Source organism: Heteronotia binoei, chromosome 7, assembly GCF_032191835.1.
Source record: "Heteronotia binoei isolate CCM8104 ecotype False Entrance Well chromosome 7, APGP_CSIRO_Hbin_v1, whole genome shotgun sequence".
NCBI lineage: Eukaryota > Metazoa > Chordata > Lepidosauria > Squamata > Gekkonidae > Heteronotia > Heteronotia binoei.
In genome coordinates, this window is record NC_083229.1 from 72065444 (window position 1) to 72078486 (window position 13043).

Below are 13043 nucleotides of genomic sequence, written 5' to 3' on the forward strand. Positions count from 1 at the left end.
GCTGGAAAGTGGCATAAGCAATTGTATACAGTGTTCCCCAAACCCCTCAGTGTCTGCATATATGCGCACTTGTTTGAAATCCCTTTTTTAAAATTTGCAAGCTTTGAAAATTATTTGCAGATTGAAGTCAAGTGCACGTTAAAGGAAAAGAAGAAAATGATAGATTATTTGACAGAAACAAAAGTGAGGTATAAGAGATAGGACAAATAAAAGCTGCAAAGATTAGGATGGCACCTCAGTAGTCTAGTTGAAAGCTACTCCAAGCAAAGTACATACTAGAGGAATTATTCTAGTAATTCACATATACCAGAACTTAAAAGTAAAGAAAGTTGTAATATTTTAAGTATGAAGAAAGGGGTTTGAATTCACATTTGGGGCACTTCCAAGTTATTTGTTTCCAGGATGGCAAATGTGCGTTTGAACTATTTTCTCCATATTACGAGTCTTTCTAACAGGTCCATTACCAAAGGTAAAAAATGAAAACTATGCAGTATTATTGCCATCCAGAAAAGCATATGGTGTTGAGTTTAAAAGAACAGTTATATTTTTGCAGTTGAACTAATTTATTGACAGTTCATCTCAATGTTGCTGCTTCAAATCTTTAAAAATGTATTCAAGTGAAATACAGTTATAGCACAAATGTTGGAATTAAACCTTTAGCCTATGAAAGTTAGAATGAATACATATGACTTTTTTAAAAGATTTCATTGTTTTCACTTCTCTTTACTTGCAACCCCCCCCCCAAAAAACCCCCCCCCCCAAACAAACAGAGACTCTGCAAAAGTAGATACATAGCCTGTTCCTGTAACAGTAAGGGCTAAACTAGATGTTATGTCTGCCATGAGTCAGACTGGGGCTCCATGGCCCATTTAATAGACAGACAGATGTGACACTGAGAATTAACGTTCTCATGCATTCTGGGACGTAATTTGGCTCAGGAGTGTGTGGTGGTGGGGAGCAGCTACAGACTTCCTCACAACCACCATTTCCCCAAGCCACAATGGCTCTATTTGCTCCACTGACTGCAGCATGTGAAGCCCCATAGTGGGGCAGATATGCCAACTCATGGTCATTTCTACTCAAGAAAATGGCACGGGGGAAGGCTGGAGCTCCTGTTTTCACTATGCTGCACTCCCAAGCTGAACCAGGACCCACAGTGCTCAGGAACATTAGTTCCCCACCATCATGTCTGTTGATAGAATAGGCTGAGAAACTCTGATCCAACTTATGGAGAATGTAATGTCTAGTTTGGCCACAGGTGATACTGAATTCAGTGGGAATGTCATGAGTCAACCAAAGCTCAGCAATAGTGAGGTCTCCTCAGAGGAAGAGGAGCCCTGTGTAGCCAGCCCAGAGGTAACAGAAACCAGCTAGCAGGAAAATGAACTGCAGGCTTGTCAGGATTTACAGCCAACAGCTGTTGCAGAGCCAGCACCATCTTTCATCCCTGGCTTAGTTGGTGAAAGTTAGTTGGCTATTCCAAGCCCTCCAGTATCACCTACACCAGGGGTGGGGAACCCTTTTTCTGCCAAGGGCCATATGGATATTTATAACATCATTCACGGGCCACAAAAAAATTATCACCTTTAAAAACAGTGCTCTGCCAAGGGAGAATAATTCAGGCCAGTAAAATTAATGCAAATAATTGTTTTTCTATTTGAAGTCATGTGGGGAGAGCCTAATCTGGTGTACACACAGCCTGCTGCCCTAGGCAAATGCATGGGTTCAGGGCTTTTTTGTAGAAAAAGCCCAGCAGGAACTCAGTAGCATATTAGACCACATCCCCTAATATTAGCATATTAGGTCATGCACTCATTAGCCTATTAGGCCACACCATCTGGGATAATCAATAAATAAAGAAATGGAAATAAAGGAGAACAAAGAAATGGGGGGAAGAAATGGAAAGAAAGGGAAATAAAGAAATGAGGGGGAAACTTACCTGAACTGTGACAGTAACTTTTCCAGGACCTGCAGCAATTCTGGCTGGCCAGCCAGGTACCAGGGAGGTTGCTGCACAGTACATCTGGGCCCTGTGATCCCTGCCTGGCTTTGGGGAGGCTGCTGCACAGTGCAGCTGGGCCCCACGATCCTCACTGGCTAGCCAGGCCCCAGGGAGGCTGCCACATGGCTCGGTTTGGCCCAGCAATTCCAGAGGGCCACACCAAGTGACCTCGAGGGCCACATATGACCCTCGGGAAGGAGGTTCCCCACCCCCGACCTACACCCTTAGAATGGAAGAAACGGCAAAGTGCACAACACCTGGCCCTATACCAGGTGCTTGTTGATAATGAAGATGAATTATTGCAGGATCATTCCTGAGTAGCTGGCTGAATGCTGGACAATTAAGAATATGGCTATAAAGCTGTCCAAGGGAGGCTGCTGGGTGTGAACACAACACCTGTTAGATGCCATACAACCTGCTTGTTTCTTTATGGAATCTGCTCACCTCCATGGAAATGCTTGTATAGCTATGTCCCTGTTCAGTCCTGAAACTTTTAAAAAGGCAGCAGGATAAAATTTTATGCACCAGGTTGATACAGGCCTGAAAAAAAATTCAGATATTTCAGTGCTTGTACCAAATTTCTAGGCACCTGGAACCTTTCCAGCCACGTTTTACAGTTCAGTTTGCACTCGTTTATTTCGACTGGAACTTTTTACTAACAATACAAGTTGAAGAGCAAAATAAGGGATAAGACTGCAGATATGACACCCTTTTTGTAAGGTATCTGTGGAAACTAAAGACAGAAGATGGAAGAGTGTTAAGCAGTAAGGCCTGCAGAGCCACTGAGATTTCACTCTGGCACCATTCTTTGATGCTCAGACTGCCTGGTTTTGCTGTTGCTTGATGACTGACTAGCCTCTGATGTGAGGCTGCCCGAGAGTGCGATGTATTTAAAAATATTCGAGGCAAGTATGTCTTTAATAACAGTTGCATTTAATTTACAGATGTGAAAATATTGTGTGTTAAACTGGGTGGGACATAAGCCTAATGTAAAGTGACAGCCAGAAGAGAAAGTAGCCCAGAGGCATGCGAGCAGCTGAAGCTGACTAGCCTTCATGCCTCTGAGCTCTGACTATTTGAACTGAAATATGTGGAAGAGGAAGATTAGAGGGGGGTGGGCACGGAAGTTAACAAGGTCACCATTATGGTCAGTGATAGCCCAACTCCATCCTCATCAAAACAGCTGTATTATATTGCAGACCAGACACAGCAAAAAGTCTATCATCTAAAAGAAAACAAAAGTGCAAAAGAAAACACTGGAAACCCCCAAGGTGCCAAATTAAAAGCCATCAGGGATATGAACTCCCGGTTTGTCTGTTCTAATTAAACCCCACATTAGAATAATCAGCCTGGCTCTAAATTCATGGCTTTCAACTGCCAATGTTTATTCTGATCCAGAGAAATCAGCAGTCTCTGCTTTTCATATAGCTGGCACTGCAGAATAATCACACAATGCTCTGCAAAAAGGCCACCAAGGATGGCAGTAATTTCTCAGCTGTACAGTAATGTTTAATTGCATAACAGAGTTTTGATTACAGTATGTTATGTTCTGGTGGTGGAAGTACTACTGCTGCTGATATCAAGGCCCAGAATGAGACAGTGCATGTGTGAAGACGATCGTTCATCTGAGTTTTTATATATTATATTTTTGTACTTGCTATACAAAAACATGAAAAGCTATAGTGTGTCAAGTAAATAAAATAATTTAAATGGAGTATGGCTCTGATCTGTGTATTTCTGCAATTTCTGAATTCTTGAGAACCTACTGTGATTCCACCTGGTACAGCAGGCACTTGGGCCTCTCCATTTTGGGGTCAATTCTGCCCTTTATTATTTTCATGTTTGCACTATCTCAGCCTCTAAAGTAGGGTAGGGGATTCTCATTTTTCTCCGCAAGAGCTTCAACATGTGTTTTCACAATTGCAAGTGACATCTATTTATTCTTTCCTTCTGCAGTGGTGAGATCCATGAGAAAGTCACTGTCAGTACTCTGCACCTCGTGTTGATTTTATACGAGTGTGTATACACATACACACCCACATACAATGATAGGGAGGGTTTTATTATTTATTTACTCTTACAACACAGTCTATGTATATGAAGCTGTACACAGTACTTCAAGCAAATAATAATAGTAATAATAATAATATAAAAATATACTGGTACCTGCTTTCAGAAAGTTTATAATCTAAAACAGACAACTGGAGAAAACAGCAGCAGAAAGGAAAGGGGAGGGAGAGACAAGGGCAGCAAAGAATACATTTGGGCAAATGCAACTGGGCATAATTAAAACCTGTGTAATAACTAAGAACTAGGATTCAGTTGCCTCATAGAAAAGGTGAGGTTTGAGGATGGATTTGGATGAAGAGTCTATGGTGAACACTTTCAAGGAAGGTGTTCTATGCAGAGAAAGCAGAAAGGGAGAAGAAAGTCCAGTCGCAATGGAGAGCAAGAGGTCTTTGGGTGACTGAAGGTGGTAGATTTGGAGAATAGAAGACAGCTGCCAGGCAGAATGAGAAAAAAAGGACTGGAAAGCTCTTTAAAGAGATGTAAAGTTATTTGTGTTGAAATCAGAAGTGGATTGGAAGCTGTAAGGATGAGTGACATCACATGGTCTGAGTGATGGAGGGTGACATCCAATGTTATACATCCTCCTTAGCCCACTGAAGTCACAGATGACTCAGAAGGACGTACCTTTGCTTACAACTGCACTATTAATTTGGATAGAGGTATTTATTTCTTGGCAAGGAAGATGCTAATGAAGGCAGAGCATAGCTCCAAAACCAAAGCAGTTAGATCCTGATGGTAGACAGACACAGAAATCTCACAGTACAGGTTTGGCAAACCACAAAATGCAACTTACTTTACAATGCAATTTATGTTCTTTACTAGTAAACAGTTGCCACCACAGGTTGTGTTGGCTTTATAGCACATTGTTAAAATAGAGTGTAATTGTTTAGTTACAGTTTAGAATAAGGTGACCTAGATGAAGATCATATTGGAACATGCAAATTGAGGAAAACCTGGAGTGCATGTCGTCATCAAGACTCAAATACTGAGAATTATCATAGCAAGCATTTTGAAAGTGGTTTGCTTGCTTTGCAAGTTGTACTCGTGGTGGCAACTGTTTACAAGTAAAGAACATAAATTGCATTGTAAAAGTAAGTTGCATTGATTGCTGTTTTCAATACTGCATGCGGTAACAGTTGTGGTATGCCAGATTCTGATGGTAGGCAGGTGGATGCTAGAAGGAACTGCAGCAACATTTAGTAAAGCACAGCAAATTTACTTGGAAAGTTCAAGTTTTGTGCACTTGTTATTGATATCCTGATCAAAGCCAGGCTTATTAAGACTCCCAGAATTAGAAAGATATGAATGGGAAGCTAGTTATGAATAAACCTGGATTTATAAAAACGGTTAGAACCTAATACAAGGAAGCTGTTAAAGGACTGAACATTTCTTTATTGTCTGCTGAGGATAAATTCTCCTTCTAAATGGAGTTGAAGGCAATGCTGCTTCTTCATTGTTTAGGTTACAATACTCTGCCAAAGTCTGCACATGTAAACACAGGTACAGTACATGGCAATCAGTGAGGCTTATGCTCAAAATAAGGGATAGGACTGCAGATATGACACCCTGACAATATCAACAAGAGTGCAGATGCCAGTACATGAACTATTGCACTAATCAAACATCACATGTGACATTGCATTTGTAAGGCAAGTCAACCCAAGATACTAATCCAGTTCATCAATCCAGTGGCAAAACCAACTATCACTAATAAAGTTGTACAGTATAATATTCTATAGAACAAGCACTACATGTAGAGGAGATATGTCTGCAGAAGGATCAGACTGGATTAACTCACATGTCGATTATACAAAATGCATTTTCCAATTCCACAGCCAGACTCCATATTTTATAAACAGATGCTGCCTGTTATAACAAGACTGTCTCTAAAAGATATCACAGCAGGACAGATTGGACAAATTTGTCTCATATAGAACACTATTATAGCTATATTAGCATAAAATTCCTCAGTGCTGTTGCACTGGGTGTTAACTGAGAGCAAAAGTGAGCAGAGAACATTTCAGGTTCAGTGACTTTGCCTCGTGTGTACCTTCCATCCTTCTATGGAATGGAAATGTTGTGTCTTTTAACCATAAAAATGGACCTCAAGAAAACAGTGCATCGAATCCATTAGGAAATCTTTATACAATCCACATACACATATAATTATCCATCATAAATTCTGCTAACAAATTCAGATGCCAGTAGCTTTATTAGGGGCTGCTTATATAACGCATTATTTGCAGATTAAAACTTGCTAATTGTTTATCATTCTAACAGTGGGAATTTTGAAGGCAAACCTAAATGTTTCAGGAAGGCAGATTCTTAAAATAAAATCTACCCAACTGTACAAGATAATTGTAGAAGTAAAATGAACAAACATAAAAAGTGATAAAAACCCAAATTAGAAAGCTGTGTCTTTTGATTTTATGGTGCATCTCATAATTGTGCTAAGAGAAAAGTGGATGGGAAAATAATTTCTTAGAAAGTGTGACAAGAAAACTCTACCCTTTCCAACCCCCATCTGCATTTTAATATTTCAGCATTTAAACATTTAAGTGTAATTAGTAATAGTGGAATATCATGCTCTTCTGGAGAGGCAGGTGTTCTTATTAGCATCTCCTGGATGTGTATTAAAATAAATTCCCATTTGCATTTCAACTGGGGAACACACACAATTCTATGTTGGAAGATTAATGATGGTAATAGAAATTAACCACTGGTATACTTACAATTACATTTCTTCTGTACGAATCTAAGCTTGCATGCAGTTCTGTAGGTGGATAAACGGATGCGATCCAGATCTTGAGCCCCTAATAGCAGAGAATAATACTCTGTGATGTTTGCAGTTTATGCATATATGTTGCATATACAAGGGAGAGTACAAAGAAATGCTCTCTTGAACATTTTCAAGGTTATCTTTTCTAGCTAGAGACAATGGAGAGACAGCAAAGTTAAAATAGTTTAACAAACAAACAGACTAAGCTGTTTGCATCTGTCAGTAGGGTTGCCAATCCCCAGGTGGGGGCAGGGGATCCCCCGGGTTGGAGGCCCTCCCCCCGCTTCAGGGTCGTCAGAAAGCGGGGGGAGGGGAGGGAAATGTCTGCTGGGAACTCTATTATTCCCTATGGAGATTTATTCCCATAAAAAATCATGGAGAATTGATACGCGGGTATCTGGGGCTATGGGGGGCCCCTTGTTTTTTGGGGTAGAGGCACCAAATTTTCATTATAGCATCTAGTGCCTCTCCCCAAAATACCCGCCAAGTTTCAAAAGGATTGGACCAGGGGGTCCAATTCTATGAGCCCCAAAAAAGGTGCCCCTATCCTTTATTATTTCCTATGGAAGGAAGGAATTGAAAAGGTGTGCCGTCCCTTTAAATGTGATGGCCAGAACTCCCTTTGGAGTTCAATTATGCTTGTCACAGCCTTGATCTTGGCTCCACCCCTAATGTCTCCTGGCTCCACCCCCAAAGTCCCCAGATATTTCTTGAATTGGACTTGGCAACCCTATCTGTCATGCTGAAAAACAACCTCATCAAACCACAAGCTAAAAGACAAAATGGCTGAACTCCAATACCAAGAGAAACCTGGTTTAATTTTAATATTCAAACTCCAAAGTGTACAATAAATAGCCTTGACTGATAAGTTAGTCAGAATCAGGTACTGTTATATATTCAAACAACAAATTTATTTTAGATATAAGTCTGCTAACAGAAAAAAAAATTAAAATTTAGCTGTTTTAAAATTGCTGCAGCATAGTGGAAGCAGGCAATCATCCCCACCACCCAAGCTTGTTAAAGAGCTGAAATCAGATGTGGCAATTTAAAAAATGGCTAAATTTCCATCTAAAATAGTGTTGGTGGCCACGAATTGGCCCCATGGCTACATCACATTGGCCCTTAAAGTAGTTACTTCTGATCAAGTTTCTTTCTGGCTTCCACAATAACCAGAAATGTTCAAATTTCCTTCTGCTTCTCCTACTAAATTACAAATGCGTGATTGAATACTCACATTTTTAACATTCAAATTAAGTGTTTAAAGTTTATAGCAGGAATTATGACTGTATTCATTTGCCTCATTAAATCCCTCTAAACATTCACAATTTTTGCAAAGCAAATGAATTTCCAACTGGTCCAGGCACTGACATTTTGACATCATGGCTAACCAGAGCTTGATTCATGAATTCTAAACTCTGGAAGCCTTCTACTGTGCTTCACATGTGAGAAGAAGAGAGAGGAAATAAGCACAGCAACAGCTGGGGGTGTGCACATTATGAAGTGGTTTGTGGCAGTTGGATGCAGTTGTAGTTTTCTTTCCTTACAAGCTTTGCCTAACTGGCAATCACAGGCCACACTAGATGTGATGGTGGCTCATGGATATGCCTGAATCACAAAGAAAGGGGATTCCAATTTTAGCAATAAAAAGAGCATGCAAATGAGTGATACTGAACCTCCCCTGCATCTGACAGGTACTGCCATGCAGCTCCTCTACCCAAGAACATTTTACCCAGCCAAAGTAACTTTCTACTGCAGGAGCTGGGCTGGTGATAGAGCAAAGAGAGAGAAACTGCAAAGGAGATAAGCAGGGGTAGTGGAGGGAAGAGTTCTGTAGATTTTACTTAAATGTCCAGTTGGCTGTTAAATCAGGCCCTTGCCCATTCTAAGCAACTGGGTCAGTTCCATAATTAAACAATTGGAAGTGTTTCCGTCTCATCTAGTTGACTCATGATATATTCCCCAAATGCCTTTACATGTCATTCTGTTGGTACACATATATGTACACACTTACACAAACAAATGTAAGTGTAAAGTGGTGGGACAAATAACAATGCAGCAACAAGGGCAGAGCCAGCAGAAACCCACTTTGTTTGTGAGTTCATATTACAGCAACTGGGTTCAGAAAACACACCAAGATGAAAACGGTAGAGGGTTCCGTTTGTCTAAACTCAGTCAGAAATGCTAATCATGCATATACAAATCCTATATTATTTACTAGTTATTATAATGCAAGTGATCATTTAACCACTTTGACAATATTCAGCTGAGAAGGTATTTAAAGGTATGCTATTCATAGACAGTTCATTGTATAAATAGAATGAAGCAGTCTCAAATTAGTAGGAACTGTATCTGTGGTTTTTTTAATTCCAAGGGTGAATCGAAGAGTGAAGAGTCATAAATGGCAAAATTGCATAGTATCTCAATGCCCTATGAAAGGGACAGCAGGGAAGAGGAAATGGTTACATAGCATTATCTCAGGATCCTTTTGCTGTAAAAACTACAAGTCCTAAAAAACCTAGCAGGAAGAGCCATGATTGCAGAGCATTTTCTTTGAACACAGGGAATTCCAGGGTCAGACCCTAGCACTTCCTCTTCATTTATAAACAGTTGACAGGAATGCTTGCAATAACATGAAAATCTTTGCCCACTACTACTAGCCCATACACACATATAGAGCCCTCACAAATAAAATAAAAAATTTCAAGCAAAATACTCAAGTTCAAGTTCAGAGACCTTTATTGGCATAAGAGCAATAATGATTCACAATCAAAAGTAGGCACAAAGGCCTGAAATATAGTAAAAACAATACATAAACAATCAATTAAAATAGCAGCCAATAATACTAATCAAGAGTAGATACCCAGCAATTAAAATACAGTAGTATGCCTAGATTTAATTTTATAGGCTTCTACTAAGAAGTTTGCAACACATTTAGTAATGTGGGGATTAACATCTTCTAAAAAGGTAGGATAGAATTTTCCTTTTAGTAAATACATTGTGTTGGAGATATTCAGCTAAATATTATCTACATTCTGAGGCCAGGAGAGGACATTCTAAAATAATATGGGATATAGAATCAAGGACTCCTAGTTCACATGGACATAATATATTTTGGAGAGGTATCTGTCTAAACCTACCATAGAGAACTGTTGATGGGAAGGCATTTAAACGTGCCAAAGTAAAAGTCTGATGATGGAATAGGGAGTCTAAAGTAAAAAAAAATAATGGGATAGCTTCCCATGTCTTTGGGGTATACCTAGATTGGCTGCAGAGCAAACCAGGAAATGTGAGGGGAACACTTTTTGGTATTCGTGATCCATAAACCTTAGTTGGATTATTCTTAAGATATACAATTCACCACATAAGAAAAGAGTGTCCACCTCAATACCAAGTTTTTGTAGTTTATGGGTAAATATAGAGAGCCAAGTAACGCTATGCCTGTCTTTCATCAAGTTGCATAATAAACTTCCTGAATCCATTCTGAAATGAATTTTTAACCAGAACTTAAAAGCCATAATCCAGGCTCTGGTTTCTAGAAGGTGTAAACCTAGCTCTGCACAAATGGATGAGTAGGGGACACATTTGGGAGAACCTAAAATCTGACTGCAGAATGATGATTGCACATTCTCCACTCAGAGACTAAAGGCTTCAATCCACAAAGGTATTCCATATAGCAGGGGTGGCCAACGGTAGCTCCCCAGATGTTTTTTGCCTACAACTCCCATCAGCCCCAGCCACTGGCCATGCCATATAGCAACTGCCATATAGCAACTGAGGGAGGACTTTAGCATTGTAAATTTTCAGTTGCTGGAATGAACTGGTTACCGCCTAAGAAATAGAACATTTTAATTTGTGCCAGAGAACATCTTACTAGACTTACAGCTCTATTATGATGCATTGGCCATCTAAGGTTGTAATTAAAGGTGATTCCCAAATACTTGTAAGCCTTCACTTGTTCAATTTCTTCTGTACCAATGCACCATTTACATAGACCAGCTCTTTGAAAAAACCAGGATTTTTGATTTTTCATAATTAAGCCTTTTTCATAATTAAACCTAGCAGGATGAGCCATGATTGCAGAGCATTTTCTTTGAACACAGGGAATTCCAGGTTCAGACCCTAGCACTTCCTCTTCATTTTTAAGTGGTTGAGAGGAATGCTTGCAATCTCTCTCGGCTTGGCTTCGCGAACGAAGATTTAAGAAGGGTGCAATAGTCCACGTTTGCTGCAGGCTCGCTGGTGGCTGACAAGACCAATGTGGGACAGGCAGGTCCGGCCACAGCGGCTGCAGGGAAAGGTCTGATTTAGGGTTGGTGCTGTAGCAGTGCGATTCTTCCTCAATCTCCTTTTGTCCTCAAGACCAGCTATGCGTGCGTTCTCAAAGGAAGAGACAGCCTGGTGGATGGTGTGCCTCCATGCTTTGCGATCTGAGGCTAGGTCAGACCACTGGTGATGGTTGATGTGACAGGTGCTAAGGGATTTCTTCAAGGAGTCCTTGTACCTCTTCTTTGGTGCCCCTCTATTTCGATGGCCGGTGGAGAGTTCGCCATACAGGGCAATCTTGGGAAGGCGGTGGTTTTCCATCCTTGAAATATGCCCTGCCCAGCGCAGCTGCGTCTTCAACAGCAGTGCCTCGATGCTGGTAACCTCTGCCCGCTTGAGGACTTCAGTGTTGGTCACAAAGTCACTCCAGTGGATGTTGAGGATGGTGCGGAGGCAGCGCTGATGAAAGCGCTCAAGGAGTCGCAGGTGATGACGGTATAAAACCCACGATTCGGAGCCATAGATGAGGGTTGTCGTCACAACCGCTTTGTAAACATTGATCTTTGTGCCTTTTTTCAGATGCTTGTTGCTCCACACTCTTTTGTGCAGTCGGCCAAATGCACGGTTTGCCTTTGCCAGCCTGTTGTCAATCTCCTTGTCGATCTTGGCATCTGAGGAGATGATGCACCCCAGGTAGCTGAACTGCTGGACTGTCTTCAGAACTGATTCACCCACAGTGATGCAGGGAGGGTGATAATCTTCCTGGGGTGCAGGCTGGTGGAGAACTTCTGTCTTCTTCAGACTAACTTCTAGGCCGAATAGCTTGGCAGCCTCTGCAAAGCAGGACGTCATATGCTGCAGAGCTGATACCGAGTGGGAGACGAGTGCAGCATCATCAGCAAACAGTAGCTCTCGGATGAGTTTTTCCATTGTCTTGGAGTGTGCCTTTAGTCGCCTCAGGTTGAACAGGCTGCCATCGGTGCGATAGCGGATGTAGACACCATCGTCCTCATCTAGATCTACTGCGGCTCTTTGAAGCATCATGCTAAAGAAGATCGTAAAGAGAGTTGGCGCGAGAACGCAGCCTTGCTTTACACCTGTGCCTATTGGGAAGGGCTCCGAGAGGTCGTTGCAGTGTCTGACTTGGCCTCGCTGGTCTTCGTGTAGCTGGATGATCATGCTGAGGAACCTTGGGGGACATCCTAAACGTTCCAAGATTTGCCACAGGCCTTTCCTGCTAACGGTATCGAAAGCTTTGGTAAGGTCGACAAAAGTCACATACAGAGCCTTGTTCTGTTCCCTGCATTTCTCTTGGAGCTGCCTGAGAACAAATACCATGTCGGTGGTGCTCCTGTTAGCTCTGAAGCCGCACTGGCTCTCTGGGAGGAGTTCTTCTGCAATGGTGGGCACCAGTCTGTTCAGGAGTATTCTGGCAAGGATTTTGCCTGCGATGGAGAGCAGGGTTATCCCCCGGTAGTTGGAGCAGTCTGACTTTTCCCCTTTGTTCTTGTATAGGGTGATGATGATTGCATCGCGAAAGTCCTGTGGTAATTTGCCTTGTTCCCAGCAGGTGACAAGTACTTTGTGAAGTGAGCTATGTAGTACTGTGCCCCCATGCTTCCAGATCTCTGGTGGAATTCCATCAACTCCCGCTGCCTTGCCACTTTTCAGTTGCTTGATGGCTTTAACAGTCTCTTCTAGGGTGGGGATCTCATCCAACTCTGTTTTCACCGGTTGAAGTGGGGTGAGGTGGATTGCTGAATCTTGAACTACGCGGTTGGCACTGAAGAGAACCTGAAAATACTCTGACCACCGGTTCAGTATGGATGCCTTGTCTGTGAGGAGCACTTGGCCGTCTGCACTATGCAAGGGACTCTGAGCCTGATATGATGGACCATATACTGCCTTCAGGGCTTCGTAGAACCCTCT

General features: G+C 41.6%; 1 protein-coding gene across 1 annotated transcript in view; it reads right to left on the reverse strand.

Annotated features, from left to right (window-relative positions):
• Nucleotides 1–13043, reverse strand: part of DTNA (dystrobrevin alpha) — a 297236-nt gene that overhangs the window by 120013 nt on the left and 164180 nt on the right. The window contains exon 3 of the mRNA XM_060243836.1: nt 6805–6885. Within this exon, the coding sequence (XP_060099819.1) occupies nt 6805–6885 (81 nt within the window). The remainder of the gene's footprint in view (nt 1–6804; nt 6886–13043) is intronic.